The sequence below is a fragment of the Chanos chanos genome, chromosome 4 (genome assembly GCF_902362185.1).
Source record: "Chanos chanos chromosome 4, fChaCha1.1, whole genome shotgun sequence".
Classification (NCBI taxonomy): Eukaryota; Metazoa; Chordata; class Actinopteri; order Gonorynchiformes; family Chanidae; genus Chanos; species Chanos chanos.
The window spans coordinates 7,490,671-7,511,338 of NC_044498.1; the positions used below are offsets into that span (position 1 = coordinate 7,490,671).

General features: G+C 39.6%; 2 protein-coding genes and 1 non-coding gene across 3 annotated transcripts; all 3 read right to left on the minus strand.

Annotated features, from left to right (window-relative positions):
• Window positions 1-313: 313 nt before the first annotated feature.
• Window positions 314-7,616, minus strand: LOC115809293 (nesprin-3-like). Its single transcript, XM_030770886.1, has 8 exons — window positions 7,473-7,616; window positions 7,014-7,186; window positions 5,965-6,274; window positions 4,765-4,920; window positions 3,868-4,221; window positions 2,547-2,683; window positions 2,251-2,425; window positions 314-538 (listed from the first exon to the last, which is right to left on the minus strand). Exons 1-8 carry the CDS (start codon window positions 7,614-7,616, stop codon window positions 314-316), a joined length of 1,674 nt encoding a protein of 557 aa, XP_030626746.1.
• Window positions 7,617-11,444: 3,828 nt separating this feature from the next.
• Window positions 11,445-11,716, minus strand: LOC115811001 (small Cajal body-specific RNA 13). Its single transcript, XR_004025262.1, has one exon.
• Window positions 11,717-13,178: 1,462 nt separating this feature from the next.
• On the minus strand, window positions 13,179-19,880 carry LOC115809294 (poly(A) polymerase type 3-like). The gene is made up of 18 exons (XM_030770887.1): window positions 19,867-19,880; window positions 19,282-19,452; window positions 19,078-19,144; window positions 18,841-18,922; window positions 18,546-18,655; window positions 18,392-18,445; window positions 18,138-18,249; window positions 17,934-18,023; window positions 17,004-17,142; window positions 16,821-16,893; window positions 16,325-16,445; window positions 16,071-16,155; window positions 15,652-15,705; window positions 15,329-15,448; window positions 14,766-14,875; window positions 14,326-14,447; window positions 14,023-14,165; window positions 13,179-13,290 (listed from the first exon to the last, which is right to left on the minus strand). Exons 1-18 carry the CDS (start codon window positions 19,878-19,880, stop codon window positions 13,179-13,181), a joined length of 1,779 nt encoding a protein of 592 aa, XP_030626747.1.
• Between the last annotated feature and the right edge of the window lie 788 nt (window positions 19,881-20,668).

Sequence of the window (20,668 nt, forward strand, 5' to 3'; positions counted from 1 at the left end):
TAGTGCACACAGACAGAAACATAAACAGCAGGTCTGACTGAAAGAAGCAGACAGAATACAGAGCAGTACTGATTCCTTTAAAAACAGTAGGCTAAGTCACTGTTTTTACTGCATGCAAGTCATTGGTCTTGCTCATGCTAACAATGCGCAATGCTCAATGCTCATGCAAAACAATGTACAATGTACCTACAGCTTTAGCAAGCATGGTCACAAAGAATCTGTGAGGCATCCTAGTTCAAACCATTTCAAAAGGTCTTGCTCTTTACCATGATAAAAATGAATACAACCTCTAAATGCACTAATTACACACAGTTCACGGTTCAGGTTCAGGTTCAGGTTCTGAACAGCTGGCTGAGAGATCGATAAATTTCCGAACCTCAGCATCAATGCGGCAGTCTTCTACTCTGCATTCTCCAGTAGCATCACAGAACGTGTCCAGCCTCCGTCTTATTCCTACCATCCATTTGTTGAGGTCCAGCAGATTCTCCTTGAAGTCTTCATGTTCCTTCACATTCTGCTTGCTCTCCTTCATCTTAACCTGAGGAACACATACACGCAATGTGGCATTAAAGCATTATTTCTTTACTATGTCAAATGCCTCACACAGTTCCGTAGTTTAATGCCGCGTCTCTTGTTATTTCCGAGGAGAGAGAGATATTGCTTTGTATTTGAACGTTGTGGTCCATTACCTTCACGCAGTTAAGTTGAGCTCTCCATTCTGCAAGAAGAAACGTGAATGTCTGTGTGTGTCCAGGGTTTCCCATAATGAGTTTTTCGAGGGACGTGATATAGGGTCCTAAATCTTCTAGCTCCGTCATCATCAACTAAAAAGGGAGATGCATTTTAAATTGTTTTAGAAATATCTGAGGATCTGACCACAACTCAACTGTATTAAAGTAATTTTGAAATACACGAATAACATACACTGAAGGCCTCGTGTGTTAGAGATACAGAGAATATGTGATCTGGAAATGCTCACAGTTAGTTGGTTATACTGGTTTCTCTTTTCCTGTATGCTTGGTTGGAGCAAATCCACAGAGTTTAGGAGTTCTCTCAGTGCAAACAGTTTCCTTATGGTAGTTTGATACATTTCTTCAAACTTGCTCATTCTTTTCTGTAGTCCCTGAAAGTGGTGGATTTGTCACAATGAAAGAGTTTACAAGTTCCAAACCATCCACTGTTGCATTTATTTACATATTAAGTGTATAACACACACACGTCATCTAGAGTTTAATTTAACAAATATTATTTGTACATCTCTAAATGTCATATGAGCTCTGCAGCACTTCCTCAGACATTTGCTACAATCACACAGCAGAGGGCGCTCAAGGCTGAAAGTAAGTTCCAAAACCAGTAAATACTGGCTGATTTACCTGCAGATGAGTTGTCTTCTCCAGTAACTTATCCTGGACTTCAGTCCTGTCCCTCACCACTAAGAGGAGCTTATCAGTGAGGTTTTGAGTTTCATTTGGGCCAAGCACACATTCGGTCAGTTTTAATCGCGTCAGCTGCGTGTTTAGTCTCTCTTGCAAAGTACTGCCATACTGCCGCAGTTCCTGTTTGAAGAAAATTAGCGTGCAGCAAATGTAATTGTATACATGAGGAGCTTTGAACCATCAGCTGAAAACTTCAAAATTAAACATCACAAAGGAAGGGACATGATGTAATTTCCAACACCAACCAATTATGCTCCATTTCAGTATCCAATCAAACTGATTTGTGAAAGACAGAACTAGTGCATTACTTTGGCTCTAATAGTCCACAACTGGTATGACACAATTCATTTACATATTTGATCACCTTTTAAATATTCAGAACAGTCAAAGTCTGGGAATCATAGCAGGGAGATGAGTGTAATATAAGCGTACTATAATCTTCAAGCTATTAGGAGCTGTGTAAATTTGTGTATAAAGCTTGAGAACAAACAAGAGGCAACTGGTGGCTGACTGTTCCTATGTGACATCAACAGTTTTGACTCTCAAGTCTTTCACTGAATGAGTAATCTGATAAATATAGTTATTTAACAGATAGCTACATACAAACCCAACAATGAATACACATACTCAACCCAAGAAAATTCAGTAGCATGAGATCATGAGCTTAAGATGCAGACAAAAAAAAAAAAAAAAAAAGCTAGTACACTTTGTCCTCTCTGATCACAAATTGGGCCTGTTTTTCCTAGCCGAGGTTTGAGAGAGAATATTTAAGCATGTCAGGGTGGGGAGTGAGCCTGAGAGAGTGTTACAGTACCTCAATACTCTTCATGAGCATAGCAATGTGGCTAATTTCAGCTGATTCCTCTGACATCTCCAGGAACTTGGTGGCCTTTTGTCTCCACTGGCTAAAATCTTGGAATAGATCTTGTAAACTCTGATGAAAGTTTGATTTCATTTCCAAAAACAGCTTCGACGCCCGATGTTTCACTCTGTGCAAATATTGATAACAACGTGTACAGCGCAACAAAGCAGAAAGATGTATTCCAGTTGTAGACAAAATGAAGAAATAAATCTAATTTATTGAATGCATCTTACAAGTTACCCACTCACCCATGAAACTCCTTGATAACAGCCAGGACCTCGTTAAAAATGGAAGTTGCGTTACGTGACTGCTTGATTAGCTCCCCAAGTCGAATCTTCAGCTGTTCCACACGAGGTCCTTCTGATGTCACCATATTGTAAACATTCTAGGAGAAAGAATTTAAAACAAGACAGTTGACAGGGCCTTGGACAGTATTCAAGCTTATTAAATTAATTATATGCCTTTTTATATAGTGAAGTGATATGTTAAGAGTCTATGTAACAAATCAGTTTATCTACCTGAAAACCTATTGTTGGTAAGTATGGTTTCAATGGACACTTCCACTACCCTATGTGCAGTAACCTTATGACTGCATTTTGTTTTAGAGGCCCTTGAAATAAGGTCCTTATTTCACCGGTAATAAACATACCACATACTCTGGATGCTTTATGACTTTTGAATTTTTCTAATAGCTGTGGCGGGTGTTGCCTGTGCATGTGGCTTCGCTTAAACACACTTTAAACACACTTTCAGAATGTTCCCTCAGGTACTAAGCCTGCAGGACTAAATTCTTGTCAGTCTGAACAAACCAGGGACAGGCCCAAAGAGTTAAATCCATCACTGATGTACTCTGCAGTGAAGGGGAAGGGTAGTCTTTAAGACAGATGAGGGTGAAGTCCGAGAGCAAAAACACACTGCCTGAAATGCATTCCACAGAAGCAGTGAGTGGTGATTGAAGACCCCATGTTTACATTAAATCCTTTTTTTTTTTTTTTTTTTTTTTTTAGTTGTCTGATTGTTCAGATACTTTCCCCTAATCGCTTGTTAATGTTTTTTTTTCCCCAGAGAAATCTTCTCTGAAGGCATGGATTCCTTCAATTTTGCTATCTCTGTGATCTCTGTGATTTGATCTCTGTGATTTGAGAATATTGTTGAGCAAATTATGTTCTCATGGTATCATAGTTAAGGAACAATGGCAGGAACAGAGGTGAAAATGAAGTTGAATGCAGTACACTCTGATATCCTCTGCCAGTAACCACTGCAGCATTACTGCACTTCTTATGAGTGTATCTAAGTACTCCAATATATGTTCAATGCAAGACTACAGTAATGAAGCTTGCTTGGCTGGATTCTCAGATGCAGGTTAATCCAAGTCCTACAGTAAATTGCACTAAAAAAAAATGAATTGCCAATTAGAATGCAGTTCAATCCAGGACCAGCCTTGATACTTGTCTGAGAAAACATCTTATCAGCTTCATAACAATGTAATAATCTGGTTGTATTCTAAAGGTAGTGCATGTAAGAAAGCAGCCTCTTGACACAACGGATTACATCCGTAGCAGCTCTTACCACTGTCTGCTGCCAATCTCTTGCCATATTATTCTCTCTCCTGCTTTGGGTGTCCTCCTCCAACTCCTTCAGCTGCTGGTTCAGGCTCTTCACAATGGCATGAAGCCGAGTGACCTCCTCATGTAGCTCCTCACACTGTGAGACCAGGGCCTGTTGAGAAAGCATGCTGGAGCGCTTGCTCTCCTTCTCCTGTAGGACGCGCTCTCTCAGACCTTCCCAAGCTTGCCTCAGAGCCTCCATCTCTCGCACCACCTGAAGGGATCCATCCGGCGAAGAGCAAGCCTTCACCTCCTCTGCTACGTGCTCCATTTGTTGCAGGAGCTCCTCTTTACCACTAACCTTCTCAAAGATCTCCTGAGGAAGACATAAACAGTAACCTAAACTAACCTGTTTAGAACAAGGGAAAATTTTGATGGCTAAGCTATACTACAGGAAAATGTTGAAGGCTAAGTCTCTGTGTATTTATTTATTTATTCAGAATTTAAGAAACACTCATATTGAAGATTCCTTTTTAAGTTGAATATTTATAAAGTGGGCTAGCCTTAAAATAGTAAAACAGTAACTTGTAAACGAGTAAAGTTTCCCTTTAGTATATCTATTCTTTTCCCCCCACAGACCTATTCCTTTTGAAAAGGCAAGGTCTATTCATCTCTGATAATTATGAAAAATCTGACAATAAAATATTATTACTATAGACTACAGGGAGATGAGTGTAATATCAGCGTACTACAAATGAAAGGTATTTAAAAATATCCCCAAGTACATAGGTAAATGTTTTATATGCTATATATCACATACCTCTACTCCATACATGAACAAGTACTCTGTTAGTGAACAATCAGAATTTACATGGGAGCACTGGTGCAAGAAATGAGTGTCAAATGAGACAAATATAACCTGGAGTGTGCTGTTCTTGTCTTCAGTTGATTTCTCATCCTCCAAATACTGATTTAGTTCATGGTTTTGAGTTGCCAGCCAAGCTTGAAAGTTCTGTACCGAAGAATTATATGTCTGCTGCTCTTCAACTATCTTTTCCAGCGTTGCCACTCTCTCCTACACAAGAGAAAATATTGAGTTAAAGCGAAGAGATTACCAAAGTTATTCGTTCAAATAAATATATGTATATGACTCAGGGGCAGAAACAATGAAGGACACTCTAGTCTGAACATCATTACATGTAAACATGTCCAAACAGTTCAAGGTTAATTACAGCTGGGTGTAACAAGCACTTATGAGGTTTTTTATGAGGTTTCTGACCTTTAAGTGTGGTTCACCACAAAAAAGACAAAACAACCAAATAGAGAAAAACATTCACATATTCCGAATGCCCACTGAAGGGCTAAATTTTGGGGGAAAGCTCCCAGACTTTGGTCCATAATGTAAAGGATGGTTAATGCCACCTGCTCTCTGCAGATGCCATGAGTGTGACAGAGGATGACACATCAACAAAAAGTTTTGTGGCTGGCAATCATGCCAACATGATCAATCCAGACAACAAAGTGAGAATGTATCTGTACTCAAAGTGGGTGTGGAAGCCAATTCTAACAAGACAACTTAGCCTAAAGCAAAATTTGTTCACACGTATTTTTAACCACATACCGCTTTGTTAAAGCACAGAGGAGTGAACTTTGGAAGACCTGGTGTTGTATTTCCTGGTAGTAGAAGGTAACATGCTATCAATTTACAACACCCTGCAGTATATTGCTTGAAATGTTAGTGTCGTGTTTGTTAAAAAACAAACAAACAAAAAAAACCATCAAAAAGTGACGTGTTCTCTGTTGTTTGATTTGCTTAACAACTGCAGAATGAAATTCTTGCATTTGAGATGAACACTACAACTCCTCTGTAGGTTCTGCACACATTACAAAGCACTGAAATAATCAAACTATATACCTATTACCAGAACATGCACTTTCAATAAGCACCGAGGGATCATTTGCACCTGTTTAGAAATTCTAAGACATTCAAATATGCAGTTACTCAGGTAAACCCACTGGAGTTATGTCAAGTATATATGTCATGTGTCATTGGGAACAGTACCAACTAGATAACGAACACAGCACTTCACCACTACAAATCTAACCTCATGGTTCTCACCTGTGCCTTGTGCAGAACCTGTCTATAAACATCCTGGAGGTTCTCCATTGCTTGTGGTTCCAAGCTTGGGTCCTGAGTCTTGCTGTGTAGGGTGGCGGCCTCATCAAGTAGTCTCTCTAGAGGTTCTGCATGGTGCTGGATATCTATCAGAAGCACGCGGTGCTGATCCAGCTGCCAGAGTTTCTCTCTGGTCCCAAGCTGCAGCTCCGGGTATCGCATCACTTCCGAGTGCACTTTGGTCAGCCATGACCAGAAACCTTCGTATGCGCGTACATATTCACACCAATGCAGCCAAACCCACTTCACTCGGCTGTGATGGGAGATACACACACATCTCTCGTCATATAAATTTGGTCATATCCCGTAACAATCGCAACAAACATAAAACACTTACATTCTATGATAACGTAGAGTGTGCCACTGTTCTAAGTCAAACTGTCAAATTCTTACTTCCTTTGACTGTAACGGGGTGTGAACCAATTTAAAAGAGCCATCTACAGCTGCAGATCACACTGTCATGTTTACACTCCCGGTATTTACCGGAACTTCAGTGCAGGCTGAAATCTACAAAAATAACCTCACGTGAGGAGGAATATCATGCATTTCTCTTTCCTCACACTCTACAAAGCTGATTAGTTAAAAACTCCCATGGCTATAAAAGTATGACTCGGTAAGAAAGTCCTCCGGGGGAGTGGTCCTAAATCCCCCTCCTGGGGATGCACAACACAGCACATTTTCTCTCTGGCTCAGCATTATCACACCTGACTCAGTTACTCTGCTGACCAACTGGCCCTCGGCTTTTTTTTTAACCAGGTGTGCTAGTGCTTAGCGTTAGCTTAAATATGCAGCTCAGTGGCTCCCTAGGACTGGAGTTTAGAAACACGGCACTTGGTATTGTTATTCTGTGGTTATCTTGTTTAAGCTACATGGCAAAAGTTTAGACATCTTGTTTGGTTCAAAAGTGAAGATGAACTAACTGACTGACAGCTATGATATTGGGGTTTTTTTTTTTCCCCATTACAGAAAAGCCCATTAACTCCCTGCTGCACCTGTGACAATGGATGATATATGTGGACGTCTCCTCCCACAGCGTTTTGAGTTCTCTCAGCTTGGAGCGTGTCTCAGCCCTTGTCTCTTCACTGCCATTCTGGATCAAGGGCTTTGAAGCTGAAAGAACCATGTCTACCCTTGCGATGCCTTCGTGTTCGAACTCACAGATCTCCTGATGTAAAAGCAGGATGTGTAAAACCACAATTTTGTAGCCCAAAAATATTTTAGTTTAGTTTCTTGGGCTGTCTGTCTTAACTGATGCCATCTTAACTGATGAAATTGTCTATGGTGGAGTCTGTTGATTTTACAAGTAAATCATCTGTATGTTTTATTTTTTCACTATAAATTGATATGACAGCGACACTCACAGCTTGTCACTGTGCAAACTCGGAATAGTTTCACATTTACGTTTAGTGGGTGGATAACAAAGATACAGTAGGTTGGACAAGAGTTGTTACCTCTGTCTCTCGTACCCGACCCTCCAGAGCTTCCATGGGTCCCTGTGTGTTGTCATTGGATTCCAGCCTCGTCTGTATCTGTTTAATCCAGCAGAGGGCGCTGTCCAGACTCTGATCAAACTCATCTTGCTCCTGCTGAGTCATTTTACAATGCTGGCAGGAGTGATAATTTAGTTCAGGTGGCTAACGAGCTGGATCCTGAAACATTTTGCAATATTTGGTCTGTAACTGTATTTCACAGTCTCCAGATTGCTCTCCTCTAGTTATAGAGCACAAGTCTTGTTTATTACCTTTGGTTTCCTCAAACCCAACTCAAACCAAAACACTGTGCTTGAGACCATGCCAAACAATGTCTGGTTTAATGATTTGAATATACCCAGGAATAACACAATATCTACCTCGCCCAGCCAAAATGCAAAGTAGGTTCTATCATAGCTAGAGGTTGGGGGTGGGATGGGATTGAAATTGCCATTATACTCTTCATTTTCCCTCTGCTATGTCTACCTGCTGTTACTACTATATTTAAATTTAATGCTTTGAAACTCGAAGTGAATATAACAATAACACATCCATAGCATAACTCAACATGGAGATGTCTTGAACTCTTTTCTCCCCTGCTCGCCTTAGCTGACAAAGTGAAAGCATAGATTAACCTACGTGCGTGCTGTTTTCTAAGGAACCGAATATTCAAATATACTTGTACTCCACGTTTTAACTGAAGCGATCAAGATATTAAACAAACAAACAAACAAACAAACAAACAACCAAAGCAAAAAAGAACAAACAAACGAAACAAAAAATTACAGGCTATTAAAATTCTTATAGTTTGAGTGGCTATAAAACAAAATGCACAATGCAACACAATGCTGTCCTTTTTCAAAACACGAATAAAGATTGGACACATTGAAAATGACCGTGATACGTCAACTATAAAATTTTTCTCGGTCACCTGATACTTGAGAGAACAATTTTGGAAAGCAAAACCTTTTAGTTTAGCCTTACAGGTCAATGAACAGCAACCGAAACACTTACCCGGTGCTTATCAGTCGATGATAGAAAACGATAGAGAGGGCATTAATGGTAATATTTAAGCCACTCACCTGTTCGCGATACAGCTTTCCACATGTGCTTATTTTTACTTCAGTAGCACTAAAACAGGTACAGTCTATGAAATACAAAACCCCTCCCTCTCAGTGAATAGAGGAACTTGTATGACTACAACGCCAGCGTTGCCAGAAACGATGCGTCCGCTTACCGACAGCCATACTGTGGCATTATGGTGATGGGAAGTTCGGATCTTTTTACTGACTCGGATCTGTGAAACTCGTTCAGTAAAATAAACGAATCTTTTTTTCAAGTCATTCGTTCATTTCGTTCACTGGAGCTAGTGTGGCACTGTAGCTGTCATCTGACAGAAAGACAAACATTAAGAGCAACATGTTTTGCTTCACCTGGTAAAATATAACACACAAGTTCACTTTTGTTAAGCTCTTAAGCAACCTTTTGGACCATAGCCTTCTGAGTTATTCAGCTGATAATGACTGATAACTTAATTTGCCCGTGTGAAAGAATTATCATTATACGATTCACTTTAGCCTGCCGGGTCATTGAAGACCCGTAGTGTATGAACACATTCCAACGGAAAGGCAAATTAAGCATCCATTCAATACCCTAGTGGAAATTCCAGTTGAAAATCCAGTAGCTAGTCTATTGGGATGAAATGGTCTCAAATGGTCTGTACTGGTTTCAATTGGTTCCAACTGGGTTTTCAGATTCTAATGGTTTGTCCAGTTAAGAATACCAGTTGAAACCATTTAAAACCCATTTAGACCAACAGAGCCATGGGCAGTGGCTGCTTCACCAGTTCATCCCAGTTGAAACCAATAGGATGTAACTGGTGTTGTCTGCTATTCATGTCAACAGGAAACAATTGGTCTCAACCCGGGTTCAACAAACCCGATACCTGCACTTGGTGAGAAAGTGCTGTAAATTGAGAATGCACTCAAAAATAATGAAATATAATGAAATGAATTGTTTGATTCATCAGTTAACAACGAACAAAGTGCACTAAAGAGAATACATTGTTTTTTGAAAATGTCAAGTAATTTGTAAAACGTTTTAACCGTTAGTGTTTCTTTTAAAAATAATTGTTTTTAAACTGAACATGAATTCATATTCAGTTTAAAAACACTAATTTTTAAAGTTGTATATTGCTTAAAGAAAGTTTTCTGCCTTCCTACTGGTCAATTTTTATCAGTTGTATTTTGCCGGCTATAAACTGACCAAAGAAGTGCACACACTGTTCATTTGGACATGATCACTACATACTGAAACAATTATAATACATCAGAGCAGGCATTATGATTACACGATCAGCTTGTCCTCCGTCTTGACTGAAGAGATACCTGGGAAGGGGGCGTGGCTTCTAGCCCTTCTTGAATAAACTGATTATAGCTACATAGCTAATGTTAGCCATCCAGCTAACAAGCATTAAATATCTTTAAACAGACTCTCGCTGGGAACTGCCAGTTGTTTCCGGTTAAGATGTTCACATATGCATGGTATGTGCGTAGGAATAAATTTTTCGACTAAGTGATTAGGCGCATGTGCAGAGCGGAACTCGCTGTCTGCCTTCTGTCAAGTCTTCAGGCTCAGAGCAGTAGAGAGAATAATAGCTCTTTTCCACTAGTGTGGTGCTGGTGCCGGTGCCGGCTTGGTTCCCGCTGAGCACAGGCACGCATTTCCACAGGTTTGGGAACCAAATGTGACGTCATAGCCCGTTCTCTGGTTGCGTGGCGGAAGTGGGCATTATTTCGGCGAGGAAGCAGCAACAACCATGGCGGACCAAGAGCATCTTCTTCTTCATGGCGCAGTGTTTATGAACTTACTTTTACCTCTGTTCAGGTTCACCGCAGTAAAATGTGCACACATGCGTAGTACAAATCGTGCAGGAATAAATTGTTTCCGATTACGTCGGTACGCACATGTGCAGAACGGATCGTGCTTCGGAGTATGAATCGTGGACTATCCCTATCTGTGCTGCTACAGATATGGATATGTTTCCATGTTTGTGAATCCTGCGCTCACAATGGCAGGGACTTTTTGTCACCAAGTCGCTGTCACTTGCAGCCAGCTTGTGGGCGTTGCTAACGTAGTTTTTAGAAAGTGGGCTACAGGACAGGAGATGTATCAGTTTTCCTAAGAATAAAAAGTATAGCCTATACTAACAAATATTACAAATATCTATTATATGTTATGTTTCTTTATACGCTATATTTGTCGTCTTTGCTATATTCATCGTGAAGCTGTATGTTAATTTCAGCGGCTTGGCGACACAGCGACAAAAAGTCGCTGCTGGCGTGAGCGCGGGGTTACACAGACCCGTTAGTGAAAGAAGCTGAGCCTGCGTGGCGCGCATGTGCGACCGTGGGAAAGAATGAATACTTCACGATTTCTGACTCCCGAGCCAAACAAACGATTAGTTCAGAATGAACGAATCGTTCACTAACATCACTAGTGGCATATTCAATGACAAAGAGCTAAGGGGCTGAAAATCGTTTGGCAGAAATGCTTAGCCAGACTGATGATGCAGTCGTTGCTTCCATATGAGGTCGAGATCTTGATAAACCCAATTTGTCAAGTTACTTTAAACACACTTGCAGCCAACGGCAGGGTAGGCCTATATTGGAATTTCGAACATTTGTGCGGCTACTATCTTTACATCAAAACAAAAAGCAGTTTCGAAAATAGTGTTTTATTTTAACTTTTCATAAGTTTACAGACTGTTAAGTAATCAAAACATAAAGTTTTATGCAAGTATTTAGGCCAGAGAAAAAAAAAACTCGTCGTATGGTAGCACAGCGTTCCGACAGGACAGTTTCCTAGGGAGAAAAAAAGAAACTTATCAGCCAGCAACACTGAAACCGGACTCGATAATAATAGGTTTAAACAATTTGGTGGCAACTAAAGTTAGTTTGTGGCAACTAAAAGTGTCTGTAAAGGTGAGCTCTCCAGTATAGACAATATCGGGTTGCCTGTTGCTCTGCCTGTTTTTAGATAAGTAACGGCACAGAATCGGACCGTCACCGCCGTGGAAACAGGATGCTCGATGTACAAAGAATATCGCACGAAGAACTTCTAAAACTCCAGAAGTCCCGCCTTAGCTTCTTATTTTTTACTGTATGCAATTCTGTTTTGCCAAAAGCCACTTTGATGCGCTCGAGGCCGCAACAAAATTGCAATAATTACCTTACATTTTTCATGTTAGAGACGGGGACTCACTCAACAGCACACTGGTCTTAAAGCTTTGACTGGTGACAAGCAACTTGCAAGGAGATATGCTGCCAAGAGGGTTCAGAGACCTGGAGTCAACCAGACTACTAGCTAGCAAGCTTAGTTGACCACTACATGAGCGAGTCCCTGCTTACTTTCACAGAACGCTAGTTAACTTACGATACTACTTACGTGGTTATGTCAATAAAGAGCCTCAAAACCTTGCCGTCATCCGAATGGATTTGCATCTTTCAAGGTGTGATATGCTCCAAGTAGCAGGTCCATTCTTCCTCTGTGGCTGTGGAGCGCTTTTCGGACGCAACTTTAAAGATACATGCCGCCGCCTAGTGTTTGGTGTTTGTATGCAAGGACCCCCCCCCCCTTCCCCCGCCTTTTTTTCCCCCTACAGCTCATGATAGCGCTTGATCCTACTTTGATCTAACGAGTTATTCTGATTAACTTAAACAGATTAATGAGATCATTTCACAGTACAGTTATTTAGTCGTGTAATATGAGTGTATGTCTAACAAAGTGCCTTTAAATAGTTTTTAAAATTATTTTGCTTTTCAGTTGCTAAATTAGATGTATTAATGCCAGTCCCTTGGCTCTCTAAACTGGTCTAAAAATAACTCCCACTCCAGCAGATGGCAGTAAGGCTTACAACTTGACAATTACAGTTTCATCAGTTTTCTCAAGAAAAAGATATTTTCATTGAGCATTAGAACTTGACATTGCATTCAAACTCTCTCTCTCTCTCTCTCTGTCTCTCTCTCTCCCCCTCTCTCTCTCTCATTCACACACACACACACACACACACACACACACACACACACGTGCGTGCACACACAACTCAATTTGTAATCAATACCAAATGAGTAGTGTGTGAGTATTGAAGTACCTGAAAATACACTATAAATATATTCTGTACAACATTGACACGATCTGTGCAAAAAATGATTTTTTTTGTATAAACCACAAATACTCGCATGGAAAACTGTTTAAAAAAAAGTTTTATTTGACAGTTGTGACAGTGTGTGTTTGTATATGTGATCTTTGGTTGAGGTAATACGACACATCATGTCTGCCTTCGTGCGCACAGACGCAACCTGATGGTGTTCTTCGGGAATAAAACAGGCTTGATGGGAACAAATGGAGTGTCAGAAAGCTCTCTCACTGCTGGACCATCCTATGAGAGCACAATTTCATTCTAATTTATCCTGCCACAAGACACATCTTTTACATTCGGATGATTCCATAAGCAAATCCATCAGAATAGAATATAAAAAATGTAAGATTTTTTTTTTTAAGATTTCCAGATTACAAATGAACAGACAAAGTCCTGTTTTCTCTCTGTGGTATGAAGTCTGAGAAGTAAAAAGGGAGGTGTTTAAACTAGCTCCGCCTACCTCCTCAGCTTTGAACCTTTTATTTGTTTCATTTTGAATAAGGGGGCCAGCCCTCTTCATGGCACCCTGACACATGCTTGTGGAACTGCTGCTTGAAGATGAACTCTTGGAACTGAGGCCTGATGACGGCAGCTTGGGTTCTACCGGGTCAAAAGTGGACGTGGTTGCCTCCACTGCTCCAATGGACCAATTCATATTCAGATGACCATTTTCAGTTAAGACAATCACAGCTAAGCTCAGGTAATGGACAAATGAAAGGAACGCTAGCGAACATCAACACTTGCCTTTTGAGTGTGACGTGGCATCCGCTTCAGAAAGGGTGAAAACAAACCCTGCCAAGCTACGAACAGAGAGACTATAAATACAAAGTATTGTGTGTGTGTTTGTGTCTGTGTGTCTGTCTGTATATGCAGTACTGGTCAAAATGATTAGAGCACCTGTTTAAAATGAACTAAACATGCATTTAGTACTATGTGGTCCTTTATTTACACAACTGCTGGTTATACAAGTATTTAGTAGGCCATAACAATTTGAAAGTCCTAGGCTATTGTGATGTAATTTTTTTTTAGCAAGAACTCATTCAATATTTTGTGTGAAACCCCCCCCCCCCCCCTTTTGCACCAATTACAGTTTGACATCTCTCTCTGGCACACAAAACATTGAATGAGATCTTGCTAAAAAAATCTACGTCACAGTAGTCTGAGACTTTCAAATGGCTTGTTATGGCCTACAAAATAATTGTATAACCAGCAGTTGTGTAAATAAAGTACCAAATAGTGCTAAATGTAAGTTTTGTTCATTTGAAACAGGTGTTCTAATCATTTTTGACCAGTACTGTATATAAGGCAGATTAATGAAACATTTTGACCTACCCTTCACAGTTGCTGACGTGGTTTGGTGTAATGTTCTGGGAGTCTGTGTCTGAGGTGCCAGTCAGGGAGGAAACAGAGGTATCTGTGCAGAGGGACTGATTCAGACTCTTTTCAGTCTCTGAGCCTATGCCTCGTCTCAAGCACTACAACATAAGGCAAGGGAAAATGATTATGGGTTTAAAACAACAGTTGGAGTCAATCACACAACAGTTTACAGTAGGTTTGTACAATATACAGGCATATCAAATACACGAAAAAGCAAAATAAATGTATTCAAGGGAGTATTAACATAGTCAGGCTGACTTTTCTCCGTTTCCGAATGGCCATATTTGGCCATAAGTCGTGCAGCTGTCGCCTTCTCATATGAGTAACTGTAATTTTCATGCCCTTCTGAAATATCCGACTGTTGATGGCCTGGGAGTACACTAGAGCAACACAGATAAACAGCAAATTATTTTCTCATGTCACAGTTGTTTTGGGTCCTAATTCCCGTACCCCTCAATAATCAATAGTTTTGGCTGCACAGAGATGAGGACAAACTTTTGAATAAAGACGTAAGATTGTTTCAAAATTAGGAGATATGAGAAATAAACCTCAGACCAGTTAAATGATTTCATGTGTACAATGTACTTCAGAATATGGTTCACAGATTATGAATCACAGAATATGGTTCACAGATTATGAATTACAGCAAAAAGCTCCTGGGCCTTTCAATTCCTATTAAAACAAAGTGAAAGTAAAACCTGTTTCTGTAAAAGAGTTGACATCAGAACGCAAATCTACGTTCACGTTTTTAGCTCCGGCTCCCTTATTAATCACTATGCCAATCGTCCACGCAGAGTAGTATCTCCGCCTGTTTAAAGTTGAGTGAAACGTGCAGTTAGAGATACGCATCAAAGAGTAGTACTGTTATACTAACTTTGTAATTGGATCCAAACAACCCAGTTACAGGGGAAATGCAATGAGCACATTTCATGTTTTACATTAGATCATTATTCTAATAATATGATTATAATATAATATGATGATATGTTCATCAGAGTAAGAGAGGGGTTGGATGATGATTTTTCTGGAATCATTTCGCTGACAGTCTAAGTAATTTCCCTTCTTTTAATGATTTAGCCGTTATACTCAAGAGCCCAGTTATACTCAGCCATTATACTCAGAGCCCTGGTTTATTACAAAGTGTGTAATAACTCACATTTTTGTTCATTATGTGATACCCTAAACAAAATCTTCGGCAAAAGAAAGCAAGAAAATGATTCAAACCAATGATGAACTCTAAAGAAAATATGACCAGTCTCACTTTTTACTGCCTTCCGGGGGCATCTGGCATAAATGGGGATTCACATGGGCCAGTGTAATGAATTCGTTCATCTCTAGCTTTCCCACCAGGATTCTTATCTTAGACTCCACAAAGCCAGCCCTATCAGAGCAAAAAATTGTAGGTTTAATGTTTGCCTTCCACGGGAGTTTAGACCTCAGTGGATGCATCACAGAGAATAAGCCAATAAGTCCTTTATATAACTGAAGTCTGTCTCAAACACATAGTGAAAAATGAATAGCAATATTGTACCGGTTTAGCATTAGAGATTTTACCAGTTTAGTACTTGAGGGCTTGATACTCACCACTCCAGGTGCTGTTTTTTGCTTTTTGCACTTGCCTCCAGCACAATATAATGCCTTGAAATATAGAATAAAAAATGAAAAAAAAAAAAAAAGGCAGCAGCAACAACCGAACAATGCAAACAATAAAACAGCACAGAGGACAAAAAAAAGGCACACACAACAGTGCTATTTAATACTGCATCATTTAGCCAGAGACTGATCATCCAGATATTTTTTTTATGAACTTAAAGAAATGTTACCTGTCATTTAATACAATATCAAAGCTAATTTTCAAACCAATTTCCAGCAGCTGATGGAACCCAGGATTATTCAGCAAACACAGTGTATCTCTTCTTTTGTAAAATAAATCCTTCCTAACTGAGTAAAGTCTTATCAAAAGATTTCAGCGGCAAGTCAACCTGTTTCAGCGCCATACATACTTGTATTTCTCATAGAAATTTTTAGGCTGAAAGAGTTTTGACCAATCCGCTTTATCGTTCACTATTTCCTCCATGACAGCAAGACCTGAGAGGAAGCCAGAGAATTTCAAAGTAAGACTCAGATCACACAATCTTTCTGTTTCACCAACAACCTCATGATATTTGTCACGAATTTGTCACATTCAAGGCAGATCCCATTCTTTAATAACTGATGTAAAAAAAGCATGGTGAAGAGCCCTGTAAACATGACTCACCATGTTTAATCTCTTCCATAATAACGGCCCGTGTTGAGACGGAGATGTTATAGGCGGAGTTCTGCTGGGGGTATGCTGGAGTAATAATGGGCATAAGGTGGTAGCGGTCGTTGCGTGATGTCTGAAAGAAACAAGGTCCCTTTTAGCAGGTTATCATTCACCAGACAATCAGTCACGATCAGCTAAATGAATATTTATTTCATATGAAAAGAACTTAACCAAAATTTTTTGACACATCTGAACATTTACTCCTGCTAAGTAAACTGACATTAAATTGATGGGGAATGTCAAATAGAAACTTCAACAATGATATGAAAAATGATATATGATAAAAAAAAATCATTTTTTATTTATTTTTTAAAATATATTTTGGTCCTTCAGTATGCATAGGGAATAATCATGAGTTCACACATAAGTAAATGTTATTGTAAGATAAGAGGAATATTTTTGATTAAACAAGAACATGGAGGGAGTTGCATGAAAGAATTAAGAGTACCCTTGGATCCCAGACAGGCAAATTTAGCTTAGACTTGACTTGCTTTCTCAGAAGGACTGGGATGGGCCACTCCCTGAAATAGAATACAGAAAAGCCAGTCCAATTTTAGCCATTCTGTAGAGAGAGAAATTCCAAACTGCTCCACATCACTAACTGTATTTCTTAAGAAGAGGAAAAACTCACCATTGGGCAAAGACCATGAAGAATTTATGAATCAAAGTAGAGGGTACCGCATTGGGGTAGAGCTGGCAGATCCTAGCCACCAGTATGGCCCAAGATACTCCGCCCAGGAAGCCTAGACTGTTTGAGTAGATATTGCAGCCTGAAAGTTTGGACAGAATATCAGAAACACTGCAGTTATTTCAAAGAGCACACAGTAAATTCAGCAGCATGACAATTTGAATGCCGCAGACTTTAAAATGCGGTGGTAGCTGTGTTGAGCTTTGACCAAATTTCCTGGTATGAATGGATAAAACTGATGAGATTCACCTCATAAGAATGAGGGTTTTACAAGTCACAAACAGAAAGCCCACTCAAAAAACAGAAAGCCCTACTCTCTGCTGAATCCTGATTTCTGATTGGTCACAAGGGGTCACCAGACAAATTACACCAATGCTTCAGAGAGAAGGTGAGTTTGAACAGTATAAGTGACTAAAGAGCTGTTAAGTAAAAAAAAAACAAAAAAACAAAGGCAGTCTGTTTTCTTGCATTTCTGTACCTCACACAACACAGTAAACTCTGTTTGGGAAAGAGAAGGGGTGGTATGGTTGTGGTCAGGTAGTGTGTTAGATTTGGTTAATTTGGGTCTTTTGCTGATTCACCTCAGTGTTTTTCAAGAGCATTCTTATTTCAAATGGTTTTCCAGTTAATGTCAAAATTAAAGTCCTTCCTTTGTTGTGGACCCACCTTCTTGTCCTCCTGTGTATGTTCAGGAGCACAAAAAAGCACCTGCATATCTATTGAGCCGCATAATCTCATTCGGGCAGCTAAATTTTACACATTGTTTTCAATTTATTCAATTAACTATTTCAGTGCACTCTAGCTCTCATATACTCACACGGATATAATTCTTATTAAGCTCACACGAGAACGCTCAACCGAAAGCTTACTTACGTTTTGCCCACAGTTTGATGGCTCTGAGGGTGAGTCTGAAATTTTCAACGTTGGGAACTTGATTGAGAATTTCGTCAGTCACTCTGCAACCTACGCATAACACTCAGGTAACTGTTTTACACGGAAATTCTCTCATCACCAACAATGCTGTGTTCTCATTGGTTGTCAGGACAAAGGAAACACCGCAATTTTATTCAAAATTACCATTTAGACTCCTTATACAATGGATGTCCAAGTTCTCCAGCAAGCGATCATCTTTCAGATCCAGGTTCTCTGGCATGGTTTCCAAGGCTAGCTGAGCAAACAATAAATCAATCTGCACCACATAGACACAAAACATATTGGTCATTCACACAGCATTTGTCAAAATTGTGCAATTTCTGGTTTAAATAAAGTTAACATCCTACATCATTAAAGCTAGAATGACAGCCATTCAGGCTTATATGTAAATAGCATACCTCAATGCCATCAAAGGTCAGTTTAATGATTGGAACAAAGGCCTCTTCTACAGCCTACAAGACAAAGGTTCAGATTTGTGAAACACAACATATCATTTTTTAAATATCTATAAACTGTAATACAAATCAGGTGGGTTTTGCACGGATGTCATACCACCAAATCTTTGACCTTCTTTTGCTCTGTTAATATCTCATAAAATGAGGTAAAGAACTCTGATCTCTCTACGTGATGGGGGACAACACAGAGGGCATCAATATCACCACCTGGACACGGAGAAACAGAACGATAATGTTTACTGATTGACATCAGCTTTGTTTATTTAAAGCAGTTGTGTGGTACCCATAGTTGTAGTCAGTGTCATGGCTTTGGGTTGCAAAACAATTTAGAGCAATACAGCGCGGTAGCATCAAACAGAGTAGGGTTAAAGATGGGCACATGTTGCAGTTACCTTTTGTGTGAACTCCGAGTTTATAAGAGCCGAAAGTGAAAATCTTCCCTCCGACAACATCCATTAAATATGGAGGTATTTTCTATGATTTAAAAAAAAAAGAAAAAAAAAAGACCCTTATATCATGAGTAATTATTAATTATTGTATTGTGTGTCCAGCTTTATTTGACGCCTTTGAGACATTTCTATCTATGATAGATATTTATGTTTATGTGATAACAATGAACAAAATTGTACCTTGGCCTCGCTGATGTTACACATCCACTCTTGAAACAATGAATCCAATTTTCTCAACACCAGGGATCTGTTCAGAAATAGTTGTTTGTTAATATATCTATACATGCCCCCAGCCCCAATCTCATAGTGTGTGTGTGTGTGTGTGTTTCATTTTGCAATAGAGAGAAAGAAAGAAAGAAAGAAAAAGAAAGAACAGTGTGTCACCTGTGCTGCAGCTCAACCTCATCTTCAAACACATTGTAGGATATGAGCGTCTCTGTCAGTTTCTGGTTGAGAACCACGTCCGTCTCCTCAGGTGGAGCCAGACTGATAGGAGAAGTTATTCCGTAGAATCTGGGGGGCTGCTGGGGATCATGTTCCTCATCACTGTCCGAACTGCAGGAAAAGAGTGAAAGGGCAGCACATATTCGCTCATCAACCCACCCTGACAAGACCCTGACAAGGCCTTAAACAATCACTACACATATGTTTTATTTACGAAAAGTTTATCAAAACTTGATTCATTCGCTGTGTTGAAGTCTCGCCGGAAGAATTTGCGGCATGACAAATCGTTTCGAAAGAAACAATTAATTCGAATCGATATGAAAATTCGATTCGACAACAATATTTTATCATCCATACATGGTAAACTTCAAGAAATATTATATTTTTTCATATACGTTCCACCTGTAACTTTCCATTCAGTCACTTGATTTTGGAAGATAATTGGTGGCTTAACGTTTCTTTTCCCCAATGAACCCGAATAAATCAGGTTTGACAGAAGGTAAAGAGATAAACGTCGCCACTTACCAGGTTAGAGACATGTTATGAAATGAACGAAGAACGTTTTCGTTTATAGAACTGGAAAATAAGAATGAAGAACGAGCAAATGCAAAAATATGGAAAGACCGCGAAGACAGATGAACACAATAAATGGTTGCATTCTTTAGTTTCTCTTATTGCGTCATTGACGATTTGCGTTTCGTGTTTTAGATTCGAAAAATCGGTATTACCGAGACAAAAAGAATGTTAAGAACGAATAGGTATTATTTCGTAGGTTATTAAAGCTATAGGGATGAAACTTTGGAGGAATAGTTTATATGGTGTTTTGGTATGAATTAATGTGATGAATTAAAAGAAGTGATGAATTTGGTCTGTATTACATGGTAAAAATTGACAGTAAGAATAAAAAAAGAAAACTTCATATTTAACAGAGAGAGAGAGAGAGAGAGAGAGAGAGAGAGCTTAACATGCAGTGCCCTTATCTTTATGAGTGTCTGCATGAATTGTTTGGGAGCTGATGGCTTAGCCACTCTGAGGTTCTTAAACAAAATCTCATTGTCTTTCGCTCCCTCTCTCCTATTTGCACCCTGGATCTTCCATACGGTGCAGAAAAGGCACTAGCAGAGAAGGGCATATCTCTTCATCCTGTTATTTGGCCCCATTTCTTAAAATTCCATAAGTGGGGATATTGCGGTATGGGGACATTGTAGGAAAAATCTCAGCTCATGCAGGACTTGCCTGACAGAAGGCAATATCTTAGTCCCTTATTGGGAAACTAGAGCCGTAGCCTGGCGTCCTTTGGCTTACAATTTGAGCCTTCACCGGGACC

Bases quoted from the DNA above. Each gene is read 5' to 3' on its own strand.
- LOC115809294 (XM_030770887.1), bottom strand. The intron at 19,145-19,281 runs GTGACACACTGT...ATTTCTGAACAG, and splicing joins GAGGTTGAGCTGCAGCACAG to ATCCCTGGTGTTGAGAAAAT. The intron at 16,894-17,003 runs GTGAGTTTTTCC...ATTCTATTTCAG, and splicing joins TTCATGGTCTTTGCCCAATG to GGAGTGGCCCATCCCAGTCC.
- LOC115809293 (XM_030770886.1), bottom strand. From the start codon at position 7,616: ATGACTCAGCAGGAGCAAGATGAGTTTGATCAGAGTCTGGACAGCGCC. The intron at 6,275-7,013 runs GTGCAGCAGGGA...CTCCCATCACAG, and splicing joins TATATCATCCATTGTCACAG to CCGAGTGAAGTGGGTTTGGC. The intron at 4,921-5,964 runs GTGAGAACCATG...TCTCTTGTGTAG, and splicing joins AGGTTCTGCACAAGGCACAG to GAGAGAGTGGCAACGCTGGA.